Raw genomic sequence first — 27,906 nt, 5'->3', positions numbered from 1 at the left:
CGTGATTTTGAACTCTACATTTGAGAGAAGCAAATATTAAATATTAAGGAGGAGCATTTGGGAAACGTGTGAATTCTACTTGAGTACTAAGCATTTGTGCAGATCATTTATATTAGAATAAAATGTTTCTAGGAAAGATTCACTGATGAAGAACTACAGAAAGTACATTGAGAAACTAACGACTAAGTTTTTAATATTCTTGATAAAGTTCTTCATTTATTTGAAATATTGATATCTGCATGTTGCCAATGTCTATTAGTGCTGCATTTTCCGCCCTACAGAACTATTCCCTTGAGATAGAACATTCTCTCCTCTGGATGGTGGTGGGAGAAGTTTTGGGCTGCACGGGTGGTATTTAGTCCACTTTCTAGAGTTTCCAAACTATTCTCTTAAGTATTGGCAGAAAAGCGAGAGAGCTTTATAAGAACCGATCCTTTGAATGGACTTACTGATTTCTAAGCTTGGCCGAAGGTCCGTTAGAACGTGAAATGTCACTAAAATAAATTTACGCATTATCTGGGCAAATGCTTCGATTATAATTGTCAAAAACAATTGCCACACTGCAAAATATGTTTCGATTTTATGAAGTCTTTGCTGGGGTGGCAGAAATATATGAAAATTTGGTCGTCTTACACCTACGCACATAAATGTACTTTGTTGAATAACTTGTAGGAATCTGTGGGGGAGGGTTTGGGGAACAGGGTCGGTGAAATAACAAAGACCTCCCCACTTCCTACACAGAAGTCAGGTTTGATTTAATTATCAGATTAGGTGTTTAATAAGGCGGAACAGTATACATCAAACGGATAAAGATAAGCATATGCTGCCATCTTCATAGTCGACGTTGGTCGCTAGATGTGGTCGCTGGCATAGTAGAAATCAAGTATTGTATCTTAACCAAGGAGAAAATTATAAAACTTTTAATGTTTCCTGGTATATTGGTCCTCAGCGTGGGCACACATTTACATCCTTGGCAGAATGGAAATGCATTTTCTAAACCTTGTAGTAGATAGATCCCAGAAAAAAAAACCCAAAATCAGATTTAAAGATGTCTCTTTAACTCGTAAATTGGATTATGTAATCCACTTCCTTGCTTGGACTTAAAAGGTGTAAGCTAGGCAGAGGAGGCTATTAAGTTAAATTGTATACAATTTATTAAAAGTAAATTCTTGGTAATATAACATTGCATATATTTTACAACAATACGTGATATACATACTGCACGCAAACTTTGCAGCCACATTAGGCTTTACAAAGGATACCAGTGAGAATTGCCCTGTCAGAATGTACATTGTAGTAGTTAACAGGTTTCGTTACCCAATCTCTGCTAACGCAGAAACAAAGAAAAACACATACAAAATATACTGAAAGTGCAGCGTGAATTATATACTATGGTATTCACAATACATATAGCAGGCAAAAAGCGAACGTGGAAAATAAGGAGTGTACCATGCCTTTTATAGTTTAAAATTAACAACACATTGTCCATCGAATTATTAAATACATGAATTTCTCTTTTGCAGAATGGTAAAGTACTTAGGAAAAATGTCACAATCTGTACCCATAAAAATGCCTGATATTCTAGTTGTTCCATTGCGCTTAAGAATTGAGCACATGGAATAAATAATAATCATTTTCCATAAGAAATAGAAAACAAGGACCTGTAAATAGCTGCAACAACTCTGATAATACCCAGAAAGTGGTTCATTGTTCACTCAAACCACGAAAATATACAAAATAGTTATCCTAGGAAATTTTATTCTTCAAAGATTTAAACCCTCGGTTTCTTTTATTACTTAAATTGCAATATATCTCAACAATTCACGTGTTTTGTTTTTATTTTGCTTCTCCTTCTAAATTTATGAGCTTCCTTATTTCCGCTTTAAGTCCTGGGATCCCTTTTCGGACGCCCAAATTTCAATGTAACGCGAAGTACCTCTCCCCTACTCAGTGCTTCTCTGATAAATGATGAGTGTGTCCCGGCTGGTGTGTATGAACTGACTGTGTTGATATAACATGGGGGAAAATGTTACTGTTTTAAATAAAACTAATCCCGGTCGTTTTAGGTTTTCCATGACGTAGGCGCCTTTTCTCTCCATAGACGGTGCTCGAAGCTCGTACAATATTTACATGTACCACGATTTTAGGAAATATTACATTGTCTTTAAACAGATTTATTGATAAATCCGGTAAAAGATTAATTTAAATCCGAAAGGATAGTCATTTTGTTTTTTTTTGTACCTGAAAATGTTAGTGATACAGAAAATATCAAAATAAAACGCTAATCGATTCGGCAGGCGGTAGTAAGAGTAACAGTCTGTGTTATCTTTCAGCTGCAATTTTCCATTCCCCTTGTTGGCGCTTTTTTTTTTGCAAGGATATCACCGTTGTCCATTGACATCTGGAGGAAGTATGGAGTGATGGTGGTTTCCGTGTCGTGACTCGAGGTGATCGTGCTCTTCGCTTAGACTTCCCGGGCTTCCTGTTCCATCAAAACAGCTTCCACAGCTCGAGTCTGGAGACATCTCCTGCATGTCATCGCTGGGCAGCCTCGTACTGTCCGCCTCTTTAATCTGTAACCCGCGCTGTTCGCCCTCCTGTTCTTGATCACTCAGGAGTTTGGCCAAGAAATTTATATATTTCATGGCTAGGCGCAGGATCTCGTTCTTGCTCAGTTTCTTATCGGGTGGGTGTGTCGGGATCAGTTTGCGAAGTTCAGCAAAGGCGCCATTGACGTTCTGCTGCCTCCACCGCTCCCTGCTGTTTGTGAAAATCCGCCGGACGATTTTGGGCTGCGTGGTACCTGGAAGCAAAAAAAAATTCCTGGTTTTAACCAAATGCATCTCAAACATGTGGAAATGGTCGTCATGATTTAGAGAAATTTAAGGAACTTTATATTAAAGCCGAACGGCCTGTCGTGTCTGTCGGAGTGTGTGCGCGCACACGTGGCCCCGATGTTATCCCGTGCTTTTTCGGGGTAAATGCACAGCATGTATACGTGAAGACCTGTTGACAGGCGTGAGCGACAAGGAAACAAAATAGGGACTGGTTGAGATAGATTTTAGATGACTGTTTTATGAAAGCACGACTTTATCCTTCTACTGCATTACTACATGACATTAAATATGAGTCTTGTAGCTCCCGCAGTTTTCCCCTTTGCAAAGTGATGCACGACAAACTACAAGATATATTTCCTATGGCAGTCCCAGTCAGGTGCCTAGCAACTGTATCAACACTCGAGCAGCGATGTGTACGGTTAAACGATGTGGTGAATCGAAGGCTGATTGTCCATACCAGTAGTGACTTCCACTTCGTAAGGAGCTGGCCTTCGTTTCGCTCTGTTACTGGGGAACATGTTGAATGGTTCTGGATCACTGGTGTAGCCATTAGAACAAGAAAGGGACATTAGTGATGAGAATCCGGAATCTTATTTATTAAACGTCGACAATCATTTAAAAGAACATGTTCCGAGTAAATAAAATCTAATCGCACAGGTTATTATTTCTTGTATTGATCAACATAATCATGAATAGCGTACATCTGACAGTAAAGATTCGGTGACAAAATTACCACGTTTAAAGCAGTCCTTATTGAATTATCTTTACAACGAATAGCATTTTATAAATCACAGTTTGCATTAACCCAATTTATCATCATTTGCTAATCGGAAAGCAATTTTGAACGCGGGTCACATCAATTTGCAATTCAATTGTTGTCATGTACTTGTTAAGCTCCACGATCTTAAAAAAAATACTTAGAAAAAAATGGGGTTTTCGGATCTAACCAGCTTCCACAACGAGACTGACCTGCTTAGAAGAGGCAGGGTCTGATACTGGGACGTGCTGTTGTACAGCATCGCTCTGGCTGCAGGCAGAGTGAGGTGAGCTGCCGTTAACTGGACCATCCGATTCTCACTGACAGGGCTCTGAAGAGTCAGAGGCACCGGGGGTCTTGACAACTCAGTGGTCGGCACTAAATGAGTAAACGTGCCTTTCTGATCACTCTCATTTATAGGCTGGACCCCTCTTTGCATCAGGTTTATGACGGGCACTTCCGATAGGGGATCAGGGGAGTCGTGCCTTGTTTCCTTGGAAACCCCATCACTTGACGCAGTTCGCTGCTCAGCTTGGACCCGGTGTCCTTCAGCGGATTGGTCTGCAGGCTCGCTCGTGTTTTCCGCTGCCTGTCTGGGGGAGTCTTTCTGAACAGGGCTCAGGTCATCGCTGTGATTTTCACCATGATCCAGTCCGACCTTTTCCATCATCGTGTTGAAAAGCGGAAATCGTCAATGTCTGAGCTGAGTTCGCGTCAAAGGTTGGAAGAAATGCCGAAGCAACTTCATCTGAAAGAAACATTGCCGTAAGACACAGGGGGAAACAGCTCTAGCGAAAAAGGCGACCTCAATTAATTTTTTTTTTTGCACAATAAAGTAAACGCTCTCGCGACCTCGCCAGTACATTTACTGACTTTACAGTCCAGCGATCTTTAGGCGCATTAAAAGGGCGTAACTACGAATATTATCACCAGCTATACTGTATATCGAGCTGCTGAAAATGCTTTAAGCGTTCATGAGGTTACAAATATCGATCTGAAACTAAATGTTCAACACAGGCGAATGCAATATACAAATTAACAATTGCAATCTGCTTTAAAGGGGGAAAAAGAATTCAAGTTTGCTTCCGCGTGTAGCTGTGCGCATCAAAACTGAAATGTAGCTATCAACTCGGTCATTTCAACAAGGTGAAAATGTAAAGCGATGCGAAAACTATTCGTGTGCATTTGCTTCAATCGACTCAACTAAGAAACTGCTGTTTTTTTCCCATTTATAAAACGCATTATATTTCATTACTCATCCAAAGTCAAACACTCACGTTGTTATAGGTTACCGCTATTGGGAGTTGTATTCGTTTCTTGCACTAAAGTCAATAGGGACTATTCAGCACCTGCAGCATTCGCGTTCTTTTAATCTTCATGGAAAAAAAGCTTCTTGGACGGATTAAGCTTTTCACAGTTTATGGAAAATCAACCGAGATACTTAAACAGTTGATCAATTAAAGATTAGGTTTAAATAGTCCCTGGATTCTAAACATGTGGGGCACGTTGTAATCTTTTCAAATTTAATTGTGTACGAGCTCGAAAATATGCGTCTGTAATTGTACCCTAAGACCAAACTGCTCCACTGTCCAAGGTATTTAACATGAGATTAGGATGGCAATTCCGGTTGTAATTGGCACACTTCATGCCATCAGAAAAAGAAACATTCCCTAGAAAGAAAATTGGAAGACAATACTAGCTATAATTATATAATTTCCACATATTATATAATAAAATGTGGAGTTTGGTGTAAGGTAATACGAATACGCCCAGCAAAGGAAACACTTCCATAACGTACTTGTTTCGATTTAAAAAAACATCTTAGAAATATGCGGTGAGCTAACTTCTGTCCCATTAAAATGACATCCAGTCTGACGGTGCCGCATTTAGCAGTTCCGGGCTATGTGTGTATGCCCAACATGAGGCCTCAACGGAATGGAAAGGACAAAATAAACATACGAGCACAATGCGACGAAATAAGGGCAGTTTGAGTATTTGAGGGGAGCCGGTCCTCGTTACTAATATCGACATTATGCTCACAATATTTTACAGCATCTAAATGTGTTTGTTCATCTGAAGTGAACACCCAATATTGTGAAAAGTCCCAGCTAAGACAATAATCTATATTTATTGAAACTTTATTTTGTACTGAGTTGTGGCGAGGATGGAATAGGAATCAATCACCTTAAAGATTTCATAACGCATTTCGTTAAAAATCCCCCCAATCTAATTAAATGTATGATAGTCCGAATCCCCACCAGTTCTCAGAGCGAATTCATAAATAGTGGGAAATTAGTTTATACATTCCTGGAACGAATCCTGGCGAAAACAATCGTCGTGTGAGCCAGATAGATGTTTATAAACGCCGTTGTTTTTTCCCCTCTTCTGTTACTTAATTGTGATGAACGGTGGAAACCGTTCAAAACGGCCAATTATGAGAAACTGTTGGATCATAATGTTAAAGAGGCTTCATCTAGTTCTGTTACTGCGCTACTTTTCCATTAGAAAAATCATCTCTATTTACACAAATCAAATTAAAATATCATTAAAGATTTCATTATACATAATCCATTAGGCAATTAAAAATGTCCCAAGAAAGACACCGCACTCCTGGGATTATTGCAAACAATGCTTGCAGCCATTTCTATTTTTGATTATTTATTTCGTTGCAATTTAAAAAAGTACTTTTATGTTGCAATTATTTACATTCCATTCGAAATTAGTTATAATTCGTCATTTTAACGTGTTGAAGAATAAAACGCGCCCTTAAGAGCCGACAATTAGATATATACTCACCGTCCTCGCTTATTAGAAAAGCGTTAGCAGCCATTTTCAGCCCCCTCCATGGCTGATCTTTGTGCTGTATTAAGTTTTTTTGGCAGCTTATGCCTTGGAGAGTGGAGTAGATTTTACATCACGTTCGATTTCCTATTTAGTATGGAGAGCGGAACACTACAGCAATGTGGCCAGGCGAGATAAGAAACCAGCCCAGGCCGCCCTGCCCAGATAAGATAGCCAAGCCATTATTTATGAAATGATTCATTATTATTTGGCAATTTTATCGAGGGAAAGCGGAAAAATATTGCATGGATATGCATAGGAATAACTTTGGAACGCAAGGCATAACAACCTTATATAGATTTTTTTGTGGCACTAAAAGAGATTGCAGAATAGCAAAATACTCTTGCCTGCCTACCTGAATTGTAATTTATATATGTTTTCTTTGTGGTAATTATCCCATGTTTTCATTAAACTGGAAACACCTACTCAGCCTTTAATTAATTTTAATGACGAATTCAAAGCGTCCACGGGACTGTTCTTTTCCCTCTCTATATATCTCTCTCCGTGATGGAACCAAACAAAGCCGCTGTTAAGGAAGGACATTGAGTAAAATAGTTTCCCATGTTTCCTCGCCATTTGGAAAATATAGACATTTCCTAGACAGGCATTTTACCACGAGCGGTGTTAAAGGCCGGTATATTTTAAGTCTTAAGAGAAATGATTCCCTATCAGAGATGTGATTACACTGCGATAGGCTAGGACAAATTTAACATTAGGACCAGGAGTGAAAATACTTTATCAAAACCTTAAAGATCACTACAAAGGCAGATTGCTTGATTCTGTTTTAATTACCCGGAATGGCTTTTTGGGGTTAAAATCGTTTATTTCAAAAATGGCAGTTTAAAAGAAAATAATCGGAATGAAGTATTCTTAAATGTATTCTGTCAATTATTTTTTATTGTACACTTGATTACTGAATACAATTAAGCATGCGATATCAATTAATTATCAAAGCGTAAATTATATAGAATTGAAAGATAAATTTCACATTAGAAACGTAAAGCTTTGAATATAATGCTGAGATGAAGTGATTTTCTGAAAGTTGTCAAAGCTGTTTAAGTTAAAGGCGGCCACCATTAGTTTCTAATAATTGGATTTGATGGACGCCTTTATCCAATAATGGGTTAATGGCAAGTCGAAATTGTAACATAAGTAATCTTTAAAAAAAATGGTTGGATCCGATCTGAACTGGTAAGATTGCCTTGATTTATAGAATATTTTCTATGTGTAATTATGTTGCTACACCAATAATTTATACGGTTGCTAATGCCAACATGGCAATTTTAACGATGCCCCAAAGAAAAGTAACCCGTTTTTTTGGCTGCACTGGTATGAGCACAGCCAGCATGAACTTGTAAATATTTTTTAATCTGAAGGACACGTCGTGCCCATACATTTCTTTATCCAATTTCATGTCCATTTATTTATTTGTTATGAATATTAATGGATATATAGTAACTTGGATCTTCCAACAAACTAAAGTCCTAACTATTTTTTTGGAGATTGGAAAGAGCCAGGTTCAGCGGCCTATCTGCTAACATCTGGCAGCAAGACCCTAAAAGTAAATGAAACCGCGAACACTTTACCACCCTCCCCCTTCCCACCCTCATCCCTCCACTCCCAAGCCAGAGATGCGCGTCGCCATATCGCGCTCCATGACTGATGTAGCCTACATAGGAAACTTCATGTTGGTTTATCTGTACATTCATATTTTCTGCGTGGGCAACTGCAGCAAAATACAGAATAAAACAGATAGCTGTAAATACAGCTACAGCTTAGCAGGGCTTGTTCCAAAAAGTAATGAATAACTATGAGGTGTAACTGTCTTGAATATCTGGCAGGGTTACCTTATCGCGAATAGCTGTATTTGTAATACCGATGATGCCCATAAGAACTGGGACTAGAGTTATAAATACCATTGAAAACAGGATTTAATAGGACTGAGAAGGTTTATGTTTGTCCTGTTCTTATTTTTTGCTCTCTGTTAAATTGTTGAACTGGTTAACTTTGAGAAATATTTAAGAGTTTGACACAAACGTGATCAATACATATGAAAAATGAAATTGCCTATCATTAAGACGTGAAAACATTGCGATGCAATCAAATGATGTAAATGATCATTTTGCAGAATAACTAAATATTTTCAATTAATTTACTGGAAGAGTGTAAAGCCTCTTGCGTTTTCCATGAAGTAAGTTCAAATTAATCGTGAAGATCAATGATTGTGTCTCATATAAAGAGTTTGTATTATGTTGACAATGGCGTAGAGGAGAAATTCTTATTATTTGTATTTACAATTCTCCATTCCACTTGTCGGATTCAGTAATCTAATTGGAAGCCAACCCTTTGCACGGGTAGTTATAGTCATTTCGATACAGAATCATTCTGCTGGCTTTTGGGAGATTGCACAGTAAAAATGTTTCGCGCATTCCAAGAATCGGCTTGGCTCTATGCTCAGCGTTTGCTCTCTGTGCTAGATAGGAATACAGGTAAAGTATTTAGTTGGTTGTATCTTCTAAAAATGCATTATTAATTTCGCGGTATACGGCACGAACAAACTAACATTATTACCCCACAGAAAGAAGAGTTGTCCTACACTTCCGGAGAAAACGAAGATCAACATTTTAATTCTCTGTCTAAACAATGGGATGGATTCTCCCAAAGTAGCTTACCCGTCTTTAAGAAATAAAGGCGTTTATAAAGTGTTTTTTCCACCACGAACCCGACCCTAGAGAAGCTTGCGTTAGATAAATCCAATCATTTTAAACCACTGTTTGTCTAATATTCGTTTCTCGCGATGCGGGTATCTTTGCAAAGGTTAGTAATGATGACCCATATCTAATTGTTCTTAGCAAGATGATGTTAGCTGCCTTCTGAAGCCACTGCAATTCTTTTAATATAATGCTCCTTCACGAAGCTGTTGTGGAGATCCGGGAGACTAGACTATAAAGCTATAAAATATAGGAGCACAATTAGGCCATTCAGCCCATCGAGTCTATGGTGGCAGCTGCTCAGCCAGATTGGCCTTGGGACTTCAAGGAATAGCAGTCCAGGTTAGGATTAGGATTTGCAATCCAGAAAGGAATATTTCCAGGTTAAAATGGAAGTCTGCTGGTGTTCCTGGCAGCTGCTACCATTCCCCCTTTTGGTAGAGGACATTGAAGTTTATGGTGAAGGTGTAGGAGCAGCTAAGTGAATAATTGTGGCACATTTTGTAAATGCACATTTCTCTGCCAGCATGGTCAGTTAATTAATGTTTAAGTTGTATTAGATGGTAACCAAATGTGGCAGTAGCTTGAGTTGTATTGGGATTCCTCAGTGTTTGTTGAAGTGCACTCAATCAGGAAAGTGGATTTCCTGTGTAGAGCTGGTGCTCCATCACACTCCTGACTTGAGCCTTGGGTGGAAATGCATTGGGGTGTGAGGAGGTGAATCACTCACTCCAATATACCCGCCTCTAACCACCTCTTGTTGCTGAAGTCTTTATGTAGTTCAATTTTAGAGTCATGGAGTAATCCAGCATGGAAATAAACCTTTAGCCCAATTTGCCCATGCTGACCAAAGTGCTCAACAAGCTAGTCCATTTACCCTCCTCTGGGACTGCTGGGCCAGAGATGTGGCTAGTTTGGAAGCACCAGTCTTCAATTCCATAGACAGGATATTATCTAATTCCATCTGTTATGTTCAATCCATCACTCTCAAACTTTATCTGTTACAAATGAGAACCTTTGGAGGAAACTGCAATGGGTCTTCCATTCAGTGAACATGGTTGCAAATTCTTCAGCCTTTTCTTCAGCACACACATGCTGGGCTCTGCAGTAGCTCGGGGTGTCGATGCTCTTGGAGCTGTCTCCACTTCCCTTTAGCTGTTTCATTTTCCATCACCGTTCATGACTGATGTGGCATTTTATCTCAATCATTAGTTGTATGATTGCTTGGCTCTGTCTATTGCATGGTGTGTTTACTCTTCATCATAGAAATAGTTCTGCATTATTGTCTCGTGGGATTGGCTCTCCATTTTTACATAACCCTGATGTTGCTCCAAGTATGTTCTCTGCCCTCCTGATTGAACCAGATTGGTTCTGGCTTGCTAGAAATGTCAGTTTGAAGGGTATTCCAGCCTGTCAGGTGGTCTTCATTTTTGCTGCTTCAGATAGTCAACACCTCTTTAAGGTGCTAGGACATCAGTTCTGAATGGTTCCCAATGACCATATTAGTTCATACAACACAACGGAGAGCATTGTTAGTGTAGCTGAGACTTCTGCAATGGCATGACTACCTTTGCCATCTCACATGACAGTGGCCTGTTCTGTTTGTATTACTTTCAAAGCTGAACTTTAACATCCCAGTAATAATCACAAGTAATTTTATTTGAGCTCAATTACATGATTGTCCTGTATCCTTCAATATGTTTGTCTTTTTTTTGTCTCTGCAAAAGGATATGTTTTATCAATATCTCATGTAGCCTGCCAAGTAGGGAGGAAATGCTAAACCATAATATTACTTACTGAGCCATAAATGAATTGGCAAATATACAACAATCTGTGATGGAAGGCAAGCCATGTTTGAATAGCTTAGGCAATGGACTTTGACTAAAAATGGATATTTCTACCAACATGTGCATAACAAGACTTTAAGTGGTATATTGGTGCAATATGGCAGGATTGCTGATTTATCGTAAGCACCAATATTAGGAAGTAGTGGTAACCTCTGAAGCTGTCTGTTCCACTTAGATGATCACATGGTCACCTGGCACTAATGTAAAAGATAGCAGACATCTGCTAAGGGCCCAGCAGGCACAGAGAGTCTTCAACCATCAAAGCACTTAACTGGTAAGGTAATCATTATTGCCTGTTAGATTTTGAATAAAATGAAAACATATGGGCTAAAATACTCAAAATAAATTCAATTAGTGAAGTAAATTTTTGTGGAGTTCTTTGGAATATTCGAAGAACATAGAAAGCATGTTTGTTAATGCAAGTACCTAATCTGCCAATCATGTGGTAGCACTCCAATTCATAAAGCATGCAAACATGGTCAGTTGCAGTTCAGACCAAACATCAGGATGGATGTGAGCTAAGTGACTTTCAACATGGAATATTACTGGTGAAAGACAGAGTGATTTGAGTGTCTCAGAAACTGTTGATTCACTGGGATGTCCACAAACTACGTTGTCCAGAATTTACAGAGAATGGCATGGAAAGAAAAATGAATCATCCATAGAGCAGCAGTTCTGCAGGTGAAAATGCATTGTTAGTGAGGTAAGTCAGAGAAGAGTGGAGGATGACCATGTAGGGTAAACATAATTGAGAGAAATTTACATAACACACAACCACGGATATTGAATTGGGGCTTCACTTTAACAGGCTGGTTTGATGTAATTACATTTTTACGTAAAAAAGTTTTCTCACGTGGTTTTCTCTACCTCAATAAGCCCAGTCAGCAAGGCCCCTAACATAAGGATGCCATGGCTGTGAAACAGATGTCAGTGGGCCTGTACTTCTACCATGCTCACTTTGGTATGAATGCTGGGAAGTGCTGACTGCCGAGCAGCTTCAATAGTGCCAGTGCATCAGGACATCAGAGGTCTGTGAACTCCATGTTGCCAGGGTCATCTATTGTTCATTATGGACACCCTTTCAGGGCAATGTTTCCTGTATGACTTGGTGCTCAAGTGAGTGTGCTGCCAGTGTTGCCTATAGATGAAAAGGCAAAAAGTGACGAACCCTCACTGGAAACTGTCAATGCCAGTAAGATCCAGACTTATGCGACACAACAGGTAAATTTCTGCTTCAGTGGATAATGCTGTATGTTGGGCCTCATCTGGCTAAAGTGGCTAGACCTCTGCGTGGTGCAGATTTCCTGTGTGTCCAAGGACTGTTAGTCGATCTTAAGAACTGCCAGCTTGTGGATGTCAAGGACTTTGGGTTGTTACCCTGCTCCCCCAGTAAGTTCTCCACAACAATTCTGTCAAGCACATGTGAGCTTACTCGACCACTGGGTGAGTTCCCAGACCTCACCAAGCCCCCATTCTCCACTATAGTTGCAAAGCATGAGGTTTTTCACCAAGCACCACATTTCCACAACTGGCCCGCCAGTCCATATCTGCGTGCATAGACTAGACCCAGAAAATCTGGCAATCGTGAAGGCTGAGTTACCAACATGTAAAGACTTGGCATTGTATGCCAGTCGAATAGCCCCTGGGCTTCACCCCTCCATATGGTTCCTCAGTCTGAGGGTGGTTGCTGCCCATGTGGTGATTACCGGTGCCTTAATGAGACCGCCACCTTGGAGATTGTCACCCGGTCCTACTCATTCAAGACTCTTTGGCATGCATGATGGAAAGTCAATTTTTTTCGAAGTCATTCCAGTTGGGGGGCTACTATCAGGTGCCTGTGTGTTCAAAGGACATTCCCAAAACAGCTGTGATAACCCCGTTTGGCCTTTTTGAGTTTCTGTTTATGCTGTTTGGATTGAAAATTGCAGCACAGACTTTCTAATAGCTGATGAACTCTGTATAAAAGACAGATTTTCTTTTTGTTTACCTGGATGACATACTTGTTGACAGCGCATCTAAATCCGAACACATATCTCATCTCCATGCACTTTTCAAGCGCTTAAGCCATCACGGGTTGATTATTAACCCTGCTAAATGCCAGGTTGGGTTGTCAACCATTGACTTTCTCAGCTATCACATTTCTGCAGAAGGTGCAAAGCCCCTCCCATCAAAGATAGCCGCTATTATGGGGTTCCTATCACCCCACACTGACCTGGGCATTTGATGATACCAAGCAATCTCTTTCTAATGCGACCCTAATGGCATGCCAACACCCCAATGCACCCATAGCCATTATAGCTGATGCCTCAGACTATGCTGTGGGTGCTGTGCATGAACAACTGGTCAGAGACGTGTGGCAACTGCTCACCTTCTTCAGTCAGCAGCTCTGTCTACCCGAAAGGAAGTATAGCATGTTTGACCATGAGATTCTTGGTCTCTGTCTGGCTCTCTGCCATTTTCATGTTCTTCTAGAGGGTTGCCATTTCACAGTGTTCATTGACTACAAAACCTCCCGTGCACATGATGGCCAAATTAGCAGACCCTTGGTCTGCACAGCAGCAATGCCACCCAGCCAAGTTAACAATAGATGTACAAAATTGTGGTAAACCATGTATATCTGTCTGGAAACGCCCCTCTGCTGACTGCTCCTGTGGCTCTTCCCACAGACCCCTGGATAAAGGTGATTGTGTCTCCGCTCCTCCCACAGTCATCCAGCATGGACGTGTTCCGTCTTACTGTTAATAAAAGCCTTTCAGTATTTACTCTACTTCCAGTCTTTTGGAGTTACTGATAGTTCATCAAAAATGTCAAGGGAAAATATAATACCATGGCCAATTGCTTCTCATGGCCAGCCATTGAGGCTGTACACATAAGGGTTGACTATGCCAGCATGGCAGCTGACCGAATTCCTGACCCAGAGGTCCCGTCTTACTGAACAGCAGACATGAGCATGCAATTGGCTGACATTACATTCAGGAAGCTGGGGTTTCTCTCCTGTGTGATTTCTCAACCAGTCGCCCTCATTCTATTGTGCCTGCATACTGGAGAAAGACTGTTTTCATCTCCATACATGGCCTCTCACATCTGGAGCAGAAGGTCTCTCAGAAACTGCTTGCACTGATGTTTGTTTGGCATGGCCTTCCTCTTTCTCCTTCCCACGTTTTCAGCGCCTTCTTCCATTGAAACCGTACCACCAGAAGGTCAGAGGTCATCCCTCTAGTATCGACGACAACTGCAGATGTGGCTTGGGCGTCCATCAGCACCTGGGTTGCTCAGTTTGGCACCCCACCTGATCTGACTGTGGGCCTCTGGGCTGCAGTGGCCCAGAACCTTGGCGTTGGGATACATCACATCATGGCTTATCGCCTGCAGTCCAATGGCATTTGCAAGCAGTTTCACCCCTCCTTAAAGGCTGCTCTGCCATTTCCCTGACCGATGAATCATCTCCCATGGGACCTGCTGGAGCTCAGAATTGCTCCAAAAGAGAACCTGAAGTTACTCATGGCTGAGTTGGTATATGGGCAGCCATTACAAGTGCAAGGTGGTTTCATTCCTGATGCCACGACCGCCTGGTCAGCCTCTCAACAGCCATCTTTCCTCCTCAGTAAATTCAATTCCCTTTCACCTACTCCTACCTCCCATCACAGTGTACAGCACTCTTGGGTCCCTGTTGATCTATGTTCTGCCTCATTTGTTTTTGTCCACCATGACACACACCATCATCCCCTTATGCCCCCTTACGATGGCCCATTCTGCATTTTGGAACAGGGAGACAAGACGCCTATCATAGATAAGAAGGCTAAATCTGAGCAGATTTTGGTAGATCACCTTAAACTGGCCCAACAAGATTTGGAGTATTCCGCTGCCACACCCCTGACTTCATAACATGACGACGTGAGTGTTAATGCATCTCTGCATGAGCCAGAGGCACCTGCTCTTCATCCACCCATGGAATGCAAGACCCAAGCATGCTGGGGTGGGGGAGAGCTGTGTAGGATAGCATAATTGGGAGAAATGTACATAAATCACAACCACCGCCATTGAGTAAACACGAGGAAATCTGCAGATGCTGGAAATTCAAACAGCACACACAAAATGCTGGTGGAACACAGCAGGCCAGGCAGCATCTATAAGGAGAAGCACTGTCAACATTTCGGGCCGAGATCCTTCAGCAGGACTACCTGAAAGGAAAGATACTAAGAGATTTGAAAGTAGTGGGGGGAGGGGGAAATGCGAAATGATAGGAGGGGGTGGGATGACGCTAAGAGCTGGAAAGGTGATTGGTGCAAGTGATACAGAGCTGGAGAAGGGAAAGGATCATGGGACAGGAGGCCTCGGGAGAAAGAAAGGGGGTGTGGTGGGGGGGGGGGGGGAAGCACCAAAGGGAGATGGAGAACAGGCAGGGTGATGGGCAGAGAGAGAGAAAAAAAAACAAACAACTAAATATGTCAGGGATGGGGTAAGAAGGGGAGGAGGGGCATTAACGGAAGTTAAAGAAGTCAATGTTCATGCCATCAGGTTGGAGGCTACCCAACCTGAGTGTGGCTTCATCTTGACAGCAGAGCAGGCCATGGATAGACATATCAGAATGGGAATGGGACGTGGAATTAAAATGTGTGGCCACTGGGAGATCCTGCTTTCTCTGGTGGACCAAGCATAGGTGTTCAGCGAAACAGTCTCCCAGTCTGCGTCGGGTCTCACCAATATATAAAAGGCCACACCGGGAGCACCAAACGCAGTATACCACACCAGCCGACTCACAGGTGAAGTGTCGCCTCACCTGGAAGGACTGTCTGGGGCCCTGAATGGTGGTGAGGGAAGAAGTGTAAGGACAGGTGTAGCACTTGTTCTGCTTACAAGGATAAGTGCCAGGTGGGTGAGTGGACAAGGGAGTCGCGTAGGGAGCGATCCCTGCGGAAAGCAGGAAGAGAGTGGGAGGGAAAGATGTGCTTGGTAGTGGGATCCCGTTGGAGGTGGTGGGAGTTATGGAGAATTATACGTTGGACCTGGAGGCTGATGGGGTGGTAGGTGAGGACAAGGGGAACCCTATCCCGAGTGGGGTGGTGGGCAGATGGTGTGAGGGCATGGGAGTTGGAAATGGGAGAGATGCGTTTGAGAGCAGAGTTGATGGTGGAAGAAGGGAAGCCCCTTTGTTTAAAAAAGGAAGACATCTCCTTCGTCCTGGAATGAAAAGCCTCATCCTGAGAGCAGATGCGGCAGAGATGAAGGAATTGTGAGAAGGGGATAGCATTTTTGCAAGAGACAGGGTGGGAAGAGGAATAGTCCAGGTAGCTGTGAGAGTCTGTAGGCTCATAGTAGATATCAGTAGATATCTGTAGGCTTATAGTACAAAGTAGATATCAGTAAATATCAGTAGATCACCGCCATTGAGTTGCAGTTTTGCTTTAAGAGGCTGGTCTGACATGATAACCTTATTACGTAAAAGATTTTTTAGCGTGTTGTGTAGGTTTTGGAGTTATATAGTATGTGTAATGTGTTTCATTAAACATAAAATGCTTCACTTTGTTTTATCTCTGGAAACCTAAAACAGTAACTCAAATAACCATGTGTTACAACAGTGGTGTGTAGAAGAGCATCTTGGAAGGCATAACACATCAAGCCTTGAAGTGAGTGGGCTACAGCAGCAAAAGACTACAAGCATACACTCAGTGGCAGCTTTATTACATATGGAGGTACCTAATAAAGCTGCCAGTGAGTGTAGATGTGCATTGATTTTTTAGGTCTTTGTCAGTCTAATGACATGAAGCAGATGGTTTCATAATGGAGAAGTCTAGGACCTGAGATCCTTAGAATATGACATCCCTTCAGAACACAGATGAGGAGGAATTTTTTTAGCCTAACTTCCTTGCTATGGATGGCTGTGAAAGCCAAGTCATTCGGTATCTTTAAAGTGGGGGTTGAAATGTTCTTGATTAGTAAGGGCATCAAAGGTTGCAGAGAGAAGGCAGAAAAATGGCGTTGAGAAGGATAATAAATCAGACATGATGGAGTGGTAGATCAGACTTGATGGGCCAAAAGGGCTAATTCTGCTCCTATAATATCTTTATGGGATTATGGTCTTATAGCTTAGAATTATTGACTCAGACTTTATAGATAACAGCTAAGGGATGTTGGCTGACATTCACTCTGCTGGCTGCAGCCCATAAAAATTTGCAATCTGTGGAACATAGATTTTCCTTAATTCAAAGTAACTTTTAATCTTACTATCTGTGCAGAATCTGTGGCAGCAGCTGAGAACTCCTCAATCAGCTTGAAGAAATCTCACAAGTAGCAAACCAGAATGTAGAAAACAAGTATCATAATTCATAATAATATCAATTCATAGAAACAACATTAGTGATTGAATTAAGATGAAAGATGAAACATGCTAGTTTGATCATATGAGAAATCAGGTAATGATGGACTGATTGCTCTGCAATCAAGCTTGACCTCACTTCTGTATGTAACATTGATAGATTTTGTATACGGTTTGTACTTAACCATCCTTCCACTCTTTGCAATTTACTGAAGGAATTTCCCTGGATTTTTTTTTAATTTTGAAGAGATTGCTTAAATTTTTGTCATTAATCTGATTTTCTCTCTTCCATTAACGTAAATGTTCTAATCAATTTGCCTTTTCTGCTACAGATGACAGTTTACCATGAGTCCAGATGTGCACCTATCCTGTCTCCAATGTTGTGATCAAAACTTTAAAAAATATATAATATATAATGTCATCCTGATGGAATTATTATTTTTTCAGTGCCAGTGAGAGTGGATGAGCGATAGGACAGGATGGAGGTCAGTGATTATTAAACAGTAATTAAAACTCAGTAAACTATTAAACATCTGAGACCTCGAGCATAATATATTCAGTGAGAATAGGAGGTGATGTTCACATCTAACCAATGATTTGTGGTCGATTTCATCTGCAATAACTGCAGTTCCATTCCCTGTTGAGCAAAACTGGATCATTGGCATCAATAATAGGATCTCTGCATTTCATTGTGCAGGCATGGATGCCAGAAGTTGTTATCAATTTCACACAATAACACTGGTGGGTACAGATAGTTACACTATCAATGTAACTGCAACTCCGGGCTAATGTGTTATCACCCATTTCACCAATGAACATGTTATAGTTCCATTAACTGTTCCCTTCCCCATTAGGTGTTATACACATTCAAATCTCAGCAGTATTTGTCAGGAGTTTAGGTTGCATCATGGTTAAAACTCTCTGCCTCTCACATGCTCAATCTTGGGCATACACATGCACCCAACTCCATATGGGAGGAGGATTCTGATACTTTTCATTGCGAATCCAAACTTGTCAAGGCCACTTGTGGTATCCTATTTGCTCTTTCAAGGTTAGATGAGCACAGACCAGAGATCAAATCTAAACCTTCTTAATGTCAGTGTTCTTTCTCCATTAGGGATTAATCACGAGCCTTCATATACTGTTGAAACAATTATATTTTGCACATACCTGTATATGTTTCAAGAATAGTCTAAATTCAAACGAGAGGACATGATTTGAGAGTTAGGGGGCAAAAGTTTAAGGGAAACACGAGGGGGTATTTCTTTACTCAGAGAGTGATAGCTGTGTGGAATGAGCTTCCTGTAGAAGTAGTAGAGGCCAGTTCAGTTGTGTCATTTAAGGTAAAATTGGATAGGTATATGGACAGGAAAGGAGTGGAGGGTTATGGGCTGAGTGCGGGTAGGTGGGACTAGGTGAGATTAAGAGTTCAGCACGGACTAGGAGGGCCGGAATGGCCTGTTTCCGTGCTGTGATTGTTATATGGTTATATATGGTCTTCAGTTATTATAACTTCATATTGATAAGAAACTCCCATCAAGAAATTGGGAGTGATTATAACTACTTTCTTGTCGTGTCACTTGGAGTACCTGTTAACGTCACGTCACAAGCAAAGCCCTTAATATTTTCCAGGTTGTTAGTCAATCAGTGTCAAAGGCTCTTGTTTCCCAACCTAAATGTATGAAACATTTAGATCCATTTAGAATGCATCTGCAGAACTTTCTGTGAGAGTCTTTGGTGACAAAGTCTCCTGAAACTCCTAATGAAATATAGCCACTGTCATGCCTTCTTTGTAATTGTATCAGTATGTTGGACTCAGGATAGATCTTCAGAGATGCTGACACGCAGGAACTTGAAACCGCTCACACTTTCCACTGCTGATCCTTCGGCGAGGATTAGTACGTGATTCCTCAACTTCCCCTTCTTTAAGTCGACTGACATTGAGCGTAAAGTTGTTGCAATACCACTCAACCAGCTGATCTACCTTGCTCCTGTATTCCTCCTTGTCAGCATCTGAAATTCTGCCAACATCGGCAGATTCATAGATGGCACTTGAGCTCTGCCTAGCCACGCAATCGTATGTGTAGAGGAAGTAGAGCAGTGGGTTAAGCACGCATCATCCTTGAGGAACACCAGTGTTGTTTACTGGTGAGGCAGAAACGTTATTTCTGATCTGCACCGACTGTGGTCTCACGCTGAAGAAGTCAAGGATCTAGTTGCGGAGGCCCGGGTTTTGGAGTTTGTAGATTAGAACTGAAGGTATGATTGTGCTGAATTCTGAGCTGTAATCAATAAACAGCAGCTTGATGTAAGTATTGCTTTTGTCCATGTGACCTAAGGCCAAGTGGAGAGCCAGTAAGACTGCATCTGTTGTAGAGCTATTGTGGCATTGAAGGCTACTGTGTCAAAGCTCTCTTTATAACCCTATGCAACTGTAATACCACTTTCAAGGAATTATTGATCTATATTTCCAGATCCCTCTGTTCCACCATACTCCTCAGTGCCCTACTGCTCATTGTCCTAACCCGATTTGTCCTCCTAAAGTGCAACACCTATCACTTTTTCTGCATTAAAATCCATCTGTCAGCTTTTAGGCCCATTGTTCTGGCTGGTCCAGATCCCTTTGCAAGGTTTGATAATATTCTTCACTATCCACTTTGCCCCCAATCTTGGTGTCGTATGCAAATTTGTTGATGCAGTTAACCACATTAACATCCAAATTGTTGATAAAGATAACAAAAACAATGAACCCAGTTCCCATGCTGGATCTTGTCAAATGCCTTGCTAAAGTCCATGTAGATAACATGAGTGGACTTTACTCCATTAATGTTTCGAGTAACTTCCTCAAAAATTTCTATAAGATTGATTAAACACAACCTACCATTCACAAAGCCATGCTGACTATACCTAATCAGTATCTATCAGTCTATCTAAATACTGTATCCTGGTCTTTAGAATACCTTCCAATAACTTGTACACTACTGATGTCAGGCTTACTAGCCTTTAATTTCCCAGCTTATGCTTTAAGCTTTTCTTAGACAATGGAACAACATTAGATATCCTCTAACCTCCGGCATCTTACCCATGGCTAAGGACATTTTGAATACCTTTGCTGTGGTTCCTGCAATTTCTACACTAGCCTTCCAAAAGGTCCAAGGGTACATCTGGGGCTAATTGGAGGAAACCTTGTAATCCGTAGGGTAAAGTCCAAGTCAAATGGCTCTCCTTCCTCAAACAACAAAATAGAAATAGCTGATGAACTCAGTGAGTAAAGCAGCATCTGTGGAAAGAAGAAACAGTTAACATTTTGGGTCAGTGGCTGTTGCTCAGATCTCAATCATCATTCTTTGCTGTATCAGGAAACCAAATGTTTCCCAAGTCCAAGAAAAATGCCCAAGATGTGATTAACATTCTTTGGGTTATTCATTGAATCCTTAGGTTGCAATTTACCATCAGAGCCTAGCACAATAGTTGTTGAAACTGTAAACAGAGTTAAATCCTTTGAGAATTTTATAAACTGAATCATGAACTATTTCTTTTCTGTAGTCTGGCAATGTTGCATATGAGTTTCAGAAACAATGAATTTAGGAACAATAGCAACTGAAAGCGTTCACTGAGCAACTATTGGAAAGTTGAATGTGTTGGGTCTTTGGTCCAGGTTGATGTTTCCTTCCTTCTTCTGGGGCAGCCTCCCAGGATTAAGGAGAGCCTGCTTCCACTCAAGTGATGAGGCCAATGTGGGAAGTACAGATTCTTCCACAAGTGGCAGGAAGTGGCTGATGGAGCAAGTAGGTAGATAGTTTGTGAGGTGGTACAACTATGGCTGCTGATTGCATAGGGCTTGTGTGTGCTTTTACTACATGCATCAAGTTCCTAGGATTCAGTGTGGATGCTGAACTTCTTCAAGGAAGCTCTGAGCACGTCCTGCAATCTATTTCTCTAATTTCCTAGCAATCATCTCCCACAGTGGAGACTGGAGTAAAGTGATAGCTTTCGGAGATTGATATTGGACATTGCGAACAACATGGCCTGCCCAGTCAGCCTCATGAAAGTGGCTGGTTACACTGCAGGGATGTTGGAATGGGAAAGAATACTAACAATGGTTTGCATATCTCTCCATTGAACTTGAAGGACTTTGTGGAGACATCAGTATGTCCAAGTAGTTTTAAGCAATTCAAAGTTACTTAAAGCACCTTGCTAATTATTTTTGTTAGTCTATCTTGAACATAAAAATTATTCTCTTGCAAAATTGCCTACCTTTTAAATTCAAAAAATATGAAATTCAGAGCTTATCAAAATCTTTCTGTAAATATTGTACTGGTTGTTTTATTGGTCATAGACTGTTTTAGCTAGTTGATAAAAAAAATAGTAAATTCCCTTTGAGAAACTAAGAAGATTCTGTTTCTGTCGTCATTATCCCTTTTTAGAAACTAGAAGCAGTACTTTACTTTTCAATAACTTTTATCTTTAGCTATAAATTTGTGAAAATTAATATTCTACATTTTATGGTTCTCATTTCTTCAATTTAATCACTTTATGTAAAACAATGCAAAGAGTAGTACTTAAAGTATATGCAATGAAGCTGTAGAGTTTATAGTAATATGCTCCAACAAGTATGCGGAAATACAGAGACAATAACTCACTTAATTCAAGAAAACCATGAGTTGATCTGTATTTTCAAAGAAAATTACAGGAAGTCAAAGAATATCTACAATCCCTAAGGACTCTGAAGGACTGATATTATTTGAATCTGCATCAGTAGCTGGATTGAAGATGTTTTCTTAACCATTCTGATGTGTTGCTTGCAATAATGATTAAAAAATAACATTACTGCTCAACTTCTGTGGGTATCCTTTTGACTTTAATCTGAAGATGAAAATGTTTTGCATCCTGGAAATGTTCAATGCCTTTGCTGCACCTTGAGAAGTCAGAACATAGAGATCTGTAAGTTATGAGAAACAAACTTCACAACATCGCTATTTTAATTTCTGGATCTTCCCCAAGATCTTGCTTTCCCTCATCAGGAATCTGGAGCTTCTGTTATGTTCTGCATGTAAAGCTTCAGTCCTCAGCTCAGTGTAGGCTGCAAAGCTCTGCGATGCTTTTCATTTAATTTTTGGCTCTTCTTCCCCTTGAACTTGAGCAGTTGATGGATGCACAGCATCAAGAAAAAAACTTTTTTCCCCTAGCCATAATTTCTAAGGGCTTCTGTTATGTTTATGTAGACAGCATCAAATCTAGTTATAATGATCTGACTACCTCATCAGACCATAAGACACAGGAGCAGAATTAGTCCATTTAGCTCATCCGAGTCTGCTTCACCATTCTATCATGGCTGATCCCGGATCACACTCGATCCTGTACACCTGCCTTCTCACCACGTCCATTTCAGAAGATCAACATTTGGACATGATTAAGGATTTTTTGCACAACTTAAAGAAGGAGTCTATTTCAAGTTTCAGGATGCCCCATATAAAGGAATAAAGAGCAAAATATAACATATAATATATAAATAATTTTGTTTATTTGGATGTTGAGTTTGGAAATCTTCAGAGGCTGGTGTGTCAAAATGCTGGGTGTAACTTCTTCCAATATTAACTACAAATCAATAAAACATACATAAAGAAATTTTTCCTCTCCAAATGTTCCACTGAAATAGCTTTGAAGTATTGCCAGTCTTGTGAGGCAGCAGCCAATGTGCATGAAGCAATCCCATGTTGAGTAAAGTGACTTAAAAAAAAGCACAGATAATCTGATTTGGTACTGTTGAGTGTGGGAATTTAAAAAATGGACAATTCCTCTGCTCTTCTTCAAAACTGGGCATGGATCGTTTACGTCCACCTGAGAGAGCAAAGAGTGTCTTTGTTTAATGTCTCATCCAAAAGTCCATACCTCTGGCAGTGCTGCAATCTCTTAGTGCTAATCTGGAGTGTCAGCCTAAACCTCCGTGTTCGCATTCTAAACTTGAGCTAGATAAACCAAATGAACTCTTGGTTTCTGAGAGCCTCACTTACTGTTGAATTTAATTAATGTTTGTCTCTAAAGCTGTTATGAATACTAATAAGCTGCTAAAATTCATCATTCCCACCTGTTGTTTTAAATTAAGTATTCTTCAATACTTATTGCAGCTGGTTTTTGAGATAAGGTGCAAATTCCCTTGTGTGAACGCAAATGGCTTTATTTGACAATTAATGTCACTGTACATGCGGAATTGGCAAGGTTTAGAAATAAAATAAAGAGTGGGGTCAGAATGATGTATTATACTTCATTTGACATGCAGGAATTTTGTATCCCCAGTCAACAATCCTGTAGCTGGCAATTGTTAACACAAAGAACTTCCACAAAAAATGGATGGATGAAGGCATGAAGTTAAAATGATCTAAAGCACACTATAAGGAATACTTCTGAGTTGCCAATACTGCCAGTGAATGGATCACCTTTAACCTTACAGTAGTCATTTTTAGGGCTGATAATGCTCAGTTAGAGAGCAAAACAACATGAGGTGCAATTCACGTTAATTGTAGAAAGATTTTAATGATAGAGGCGGAGTTATACCAGGTGCATGGTGCTGAATGACTGATAGCTGTCATGTCAATGTAGCAAAGTGACATCAAAAGATGCCCTTGCTGGAAATGATTCATTTTCTCTGTTCACAAATTTCTCGTGCTTCTTGTTAACCTATTTCATCTAAATTTCTTTCTATTTGTCTGCTAACTGAAAATTGCAGAACCTCACATTTGCACATCATAAGCAATTTGATAGACGTTACAGTTACACAACGCAGAGTAAACCCTTATATTTCACCATTCACCAAAACTTTTACATTATGGATTTTGTAACCTGAAATTGTGGGATGAGATATATTTGTGAAAAAAGTGTTGTAAGCTTTCTTTTAATTATAGTGATACAGCTTTGGCAATGTTCTAATCCGTTGTGTGGAAATAAATAAGTCATATCATTCTTACTGATAAACCAGTATGTTGCTGAAATGCTGGCTCTCAGTGAGAGGATATTCATTCTCTGATCTAGGCTACATGAACTGTGGCAATGCCAAGTCTGCCTGTAGTCTTTCTAATTAGAGGAAAGGTGAATTCCTCTAGGTAACTGGGCTGGTCAACAATTCATGATGATCAGAAGTTTTGTATGAGGGGTGATTGATAAGTTTGTGCCCTAAAGTAGAAGGAGTCAATTTTAGAAAACCTAGCACATTTATTTTTCAACATAGTCTCCTCCTATATTTACACACTTAGTCCAGCAGTCGTGGAGCATACGGATCTTGGACCTCCAGAAAGTGTCCACAGCAGGGATGATTGATAAGTTTGTGGTCTAAGGTAGAAGGAGATGAGTTATACAGCTCTCGTTACATGCACATGTAGTTCAACTCTTTCAGTGATTATGCAGAAAGTTTGAAGTTAATAATTCATCTCCATCTACCTTAGGCCACAAACTTATCAATCACCCCTGCTATGGACACTTTTTGGTGGTCCAAGATCCGTATGCTCCACAACCGCTGGACTAAGTGTGTAAATGTAGGAGGAGACTATGTTGAAAAATAAATGTGCTAGGTTTTCTAAAATTGACTCCTTCTACCTTAGGCCACAAACTTATCAATCACCCCTCGTATAGGGGATGTTGGTCAGTGTCTTGGTGAAACCACTTGCAAGCCACTTTGGCATTTGAAGAGACTATTGATCATGCTTATTGACAAGCAGTCTATGAATGAATGAAATGAAAGAGAATTCATTATAATGGGTTTCATCATTTCCAAAAAGAAGTACTTCTGGACTGCAATTTTGGAGAAATTACCTTAAGATAATATTAATTTTGAACTTGTTATTAATATCACATGTACCGAGATATAGTGAAAAGCTTCTCTTGCATACTGTTTACACAGATCAAATCATTACGCCATGTGTTGACCATTGAGATAAACCATAACAATGCAGAATAAAGTATAAAATCTACCAAAAAAGTGCAGTTCAAGGTCATAAGGAGGTAGATTGTGAGGCCAAGAGATCATCTTGTCATACAAGAAGTCTGTTCAAGAGTCTGATAACAGTGGGAGAAAAGCTGCCCTTGAGCCTGGCGGTATGTGCTTTCAAATTTTTGTACCTTCTGCCCAATAGGAGAGAGGAGAAGAGAGAATATACAAGTTGGGTATACGGGTCTTACAGGTTTACTGAAGCAGGGCTAAGTATAGATAGAATCCATATCAATCCTATTCAGGAAACAAAATTGTCCTTGAGCCTCCTGGTCTATCACCTATACATCTGCAATTGACCACTGTTCCTATCAATACTCATTGAACTGTGAATATTAAATAATAAGAATAGGAAGATGCATAAAATTAAAATTATCATATATCAGCAAAGAACTTGGTGTACATTGTCACATTTTCTCATTTACCATCAGTGGCCATTTTTTTAAGGTTTCACCTGCTGTCAAAAATTATTGCTACTTCAGTGCTTTTCATGTCAATAAATATCCTTTCTCTAACATATTCTGAAAGAATATTTTAAAGACACTATTCATTTCAGTTATTATAGTCACACAGATGTCTTTCAGTCTGAGTAGTGTTCTCTGGGATAAAAGATATTTCTGGCTTATTTGCATATTACCTAGCTAATCTGTAAGAAACCAAAGAGAAAATAGTCTTTAAGGTAGCTGTTTAATTAATTAATAGTGGAGATATTTCCATACAGGAGTGATTAGAACAACAGTGAAACTGTAAAAGTAGGTTGACTACTCATGTATGACCTGAGGCATTGACTGTCAATGTAATTATTACAGTGCTTTTGATTATCTACCATTCTCTGTGGGAAAGTCTTGGATTGTTCTTTCATGTTTGTACATATTCTTCATTTTGTAAATTATGGTTGCTGCTAATAATTGAATGGATAGGCAAATCACGATTTTTGCCCTCATTTAATAGTGATGACTTATTTAGGTATAAGTTAGCTAAATGTGAATCAAAGCTGCAAAGAAGTAGAAAGGCTTAATTCCCAGTTTGTTGCATAAGTAGATCAGCTCAATTTAAATGGGTCTCAGTAGGACTCTTTTTGACTTTTGAATTCACTGTTCTTTAGTGTCCTTTGTTACAGAGCGGTTATGAATTTGTATCACCTGCATTGTGTTAATGAACTGCTGAGGTCAAATAAATGGGTTGATCAGCCTTGAAAACAGGCACTTCTTCATACCTGGCCACTGCAGTCACTTGCAAACCAAAGGGGATTTGTGGCAGTGATTGTTCTGTCACAATCTGTATGATTGCTTAAGGATATAGAACAGTGCAACAGTTACAACAGTTCCCTCATCTCCTACAGGGCAAATTTCAAATCTACATTGTTGGGGCTCTTAGTGCCACTGGATAGGAATGGGACTATGGAACTAAATGAGCCTTTCACTTGTCCTGATCATTTCTAATATATTGGGTCCTCTTCCACCAAATGAAAGATATCAGGCCTACTGAAGCTGATACGTCACTTTTTTTATTCTTACATGGGTCCCCACTCTACCTGGTGGCCCTATATCTCAGTAGAGGGTGAAATCTGCAAGTAATCCTTCCTCTGTCGTTAGTCCATCATTATCAATATCCCTCACATTAGCTGAGGATGAGATTTGGCTGATTGTGATTACTAAAAGAAGTCAATACCTTGCATCCAACAGTATTCCCTTTTCAGGTGAAAGGTGGACACTTCCATCTATCAGCAAAATAATTCATTTTAGAGCCAGTTTTGAGCCTACATCCTCATGGATGAGATCAATGATCCCTGTCCACTTATCACATGTGGATTGGTTATTTACAATTTAGGATCTAAATGTATGTGTAAACATAAATCAGTGCGTAACTGTGCATAGGGCACTTTCATAACCATTTTGTCAATTGCACTGGAATATGTGACTACAGGTTGGTAAAATCATCAGTAATATTAATTGTGTATTGGACTTTATAACAACATGCACAGATTATAAAAATAAATTGTAAATGACAAATTTGTACAAAAATTTTTATTAGGCCTTATTAATAGAGTGGGCAACTCCAGGTTGTTCAATACAAAGAAAGCATTAACGTTTGTAGCAGTTACTTGAAAACAAACCAAAGCTGCTCAGAGACTATTTGACACTGTATGACATGCTTCCAAATAACAAATTTTCAAATTGAAAAGGTACACTTGATGCTTTATTATAAAGCCACCAAAGACAACCATCTTGTATTGGTAAAAAATGAACAAACCTAAATTAGCGATTTTAGCATTCAAATCAGCGTAACTAAACATTCTAATTAGTGATATAACTAAGCGTTATTTGTGGATGAACTAAATTATTCCAATGAACTAAGTTAGCGTATTTAAGTGAAGTTACCATGCCAGTGAGTTGTCAAACTAATTTAGTGTTCCAATTAGCAATCGAATAGCAGTCAACAAAAGCAATATAATTCCTGTAGCTCACCCCACTCCACTAACAACTGATGCAAAGAGTGAATACGTAACTATATTCATTTGCTTCTACACGCTCAACCCACATGACAGATTACTATAAAAAGACATCACAAAATGCAATACTGACAGAAAATAGGTACATGGCTCCTATGTCACAG

The 27,906-nt window shown here is 40.0% G+C and overlaps 1 protein-coding gene and 2 long non-coding RNA genes across 5 annotated transcripts in view; 2 read left to right on the top strand and 1 right to left on the bottom strand.

The window, feature by feature from the left end:
• LOC140736986 (uncharacterized) overlaps nt 1-27,906 on the top strand; it is a 143,611-nt gene that overhangs the window by 43,236 nt on the left and 72,469 nt on the right. The gene's annotated exons all lie outside the window — the stretch shown is intronic.
• Nucleotides 1,136-6,567, bottom strand: LOC140736982 (T-cell acute lymphocytic leukemia protein 1 homolog). The gene is made up of 4 exons (XM_073063047.1): nt 6,391-6,567; nt 3,807-4,342; nt 3,295-3,374; nt 1,136-2,803 (listed from the first exon to the last, which is right to left on the bottom strand). The coding sequence occupies exons 2-4, from the start codon at nt 4,262-4,264 to the stop codon at nt 2,382-2,384; spliced, it is 960 nt and encodes a 319-aa protein (XP_072919148.1). The 5' UTR covers nt 4,265-4,342; nt 6,391-6,567; the 3' UTR covers nt 1,136-2,381.
• Nucleotides 8,870-9,202, top strand: LOC140736581 (uncharacterized). Its single transcript, XR_012100980.1, has 2 exons — nt 8,870-8,924; nt 9,014-9,202. It is a non-coding gene; the product is annotated as an uncharacterized lncRNA (long non-coding RNA).

Source organism: Hemitrygon akajei, chromosome 12 (genome assembly GCF_048418815.1).
Source record: "Hemitrygon akajei chromosome 12, sHemAka1.3, whole genome shotgun sequence".
Taxonomy (NCBI): domain Eukaryota; kingdom Metazoa; phylum Chordata; class Chondrichthyes; order Myliobatiformes; family Dasyatidae; genus Hemitrygon; species Hemitrygon akajei.
This window is presented reverse-complemented; position numbering and strand designations above follow the sequence as displayed.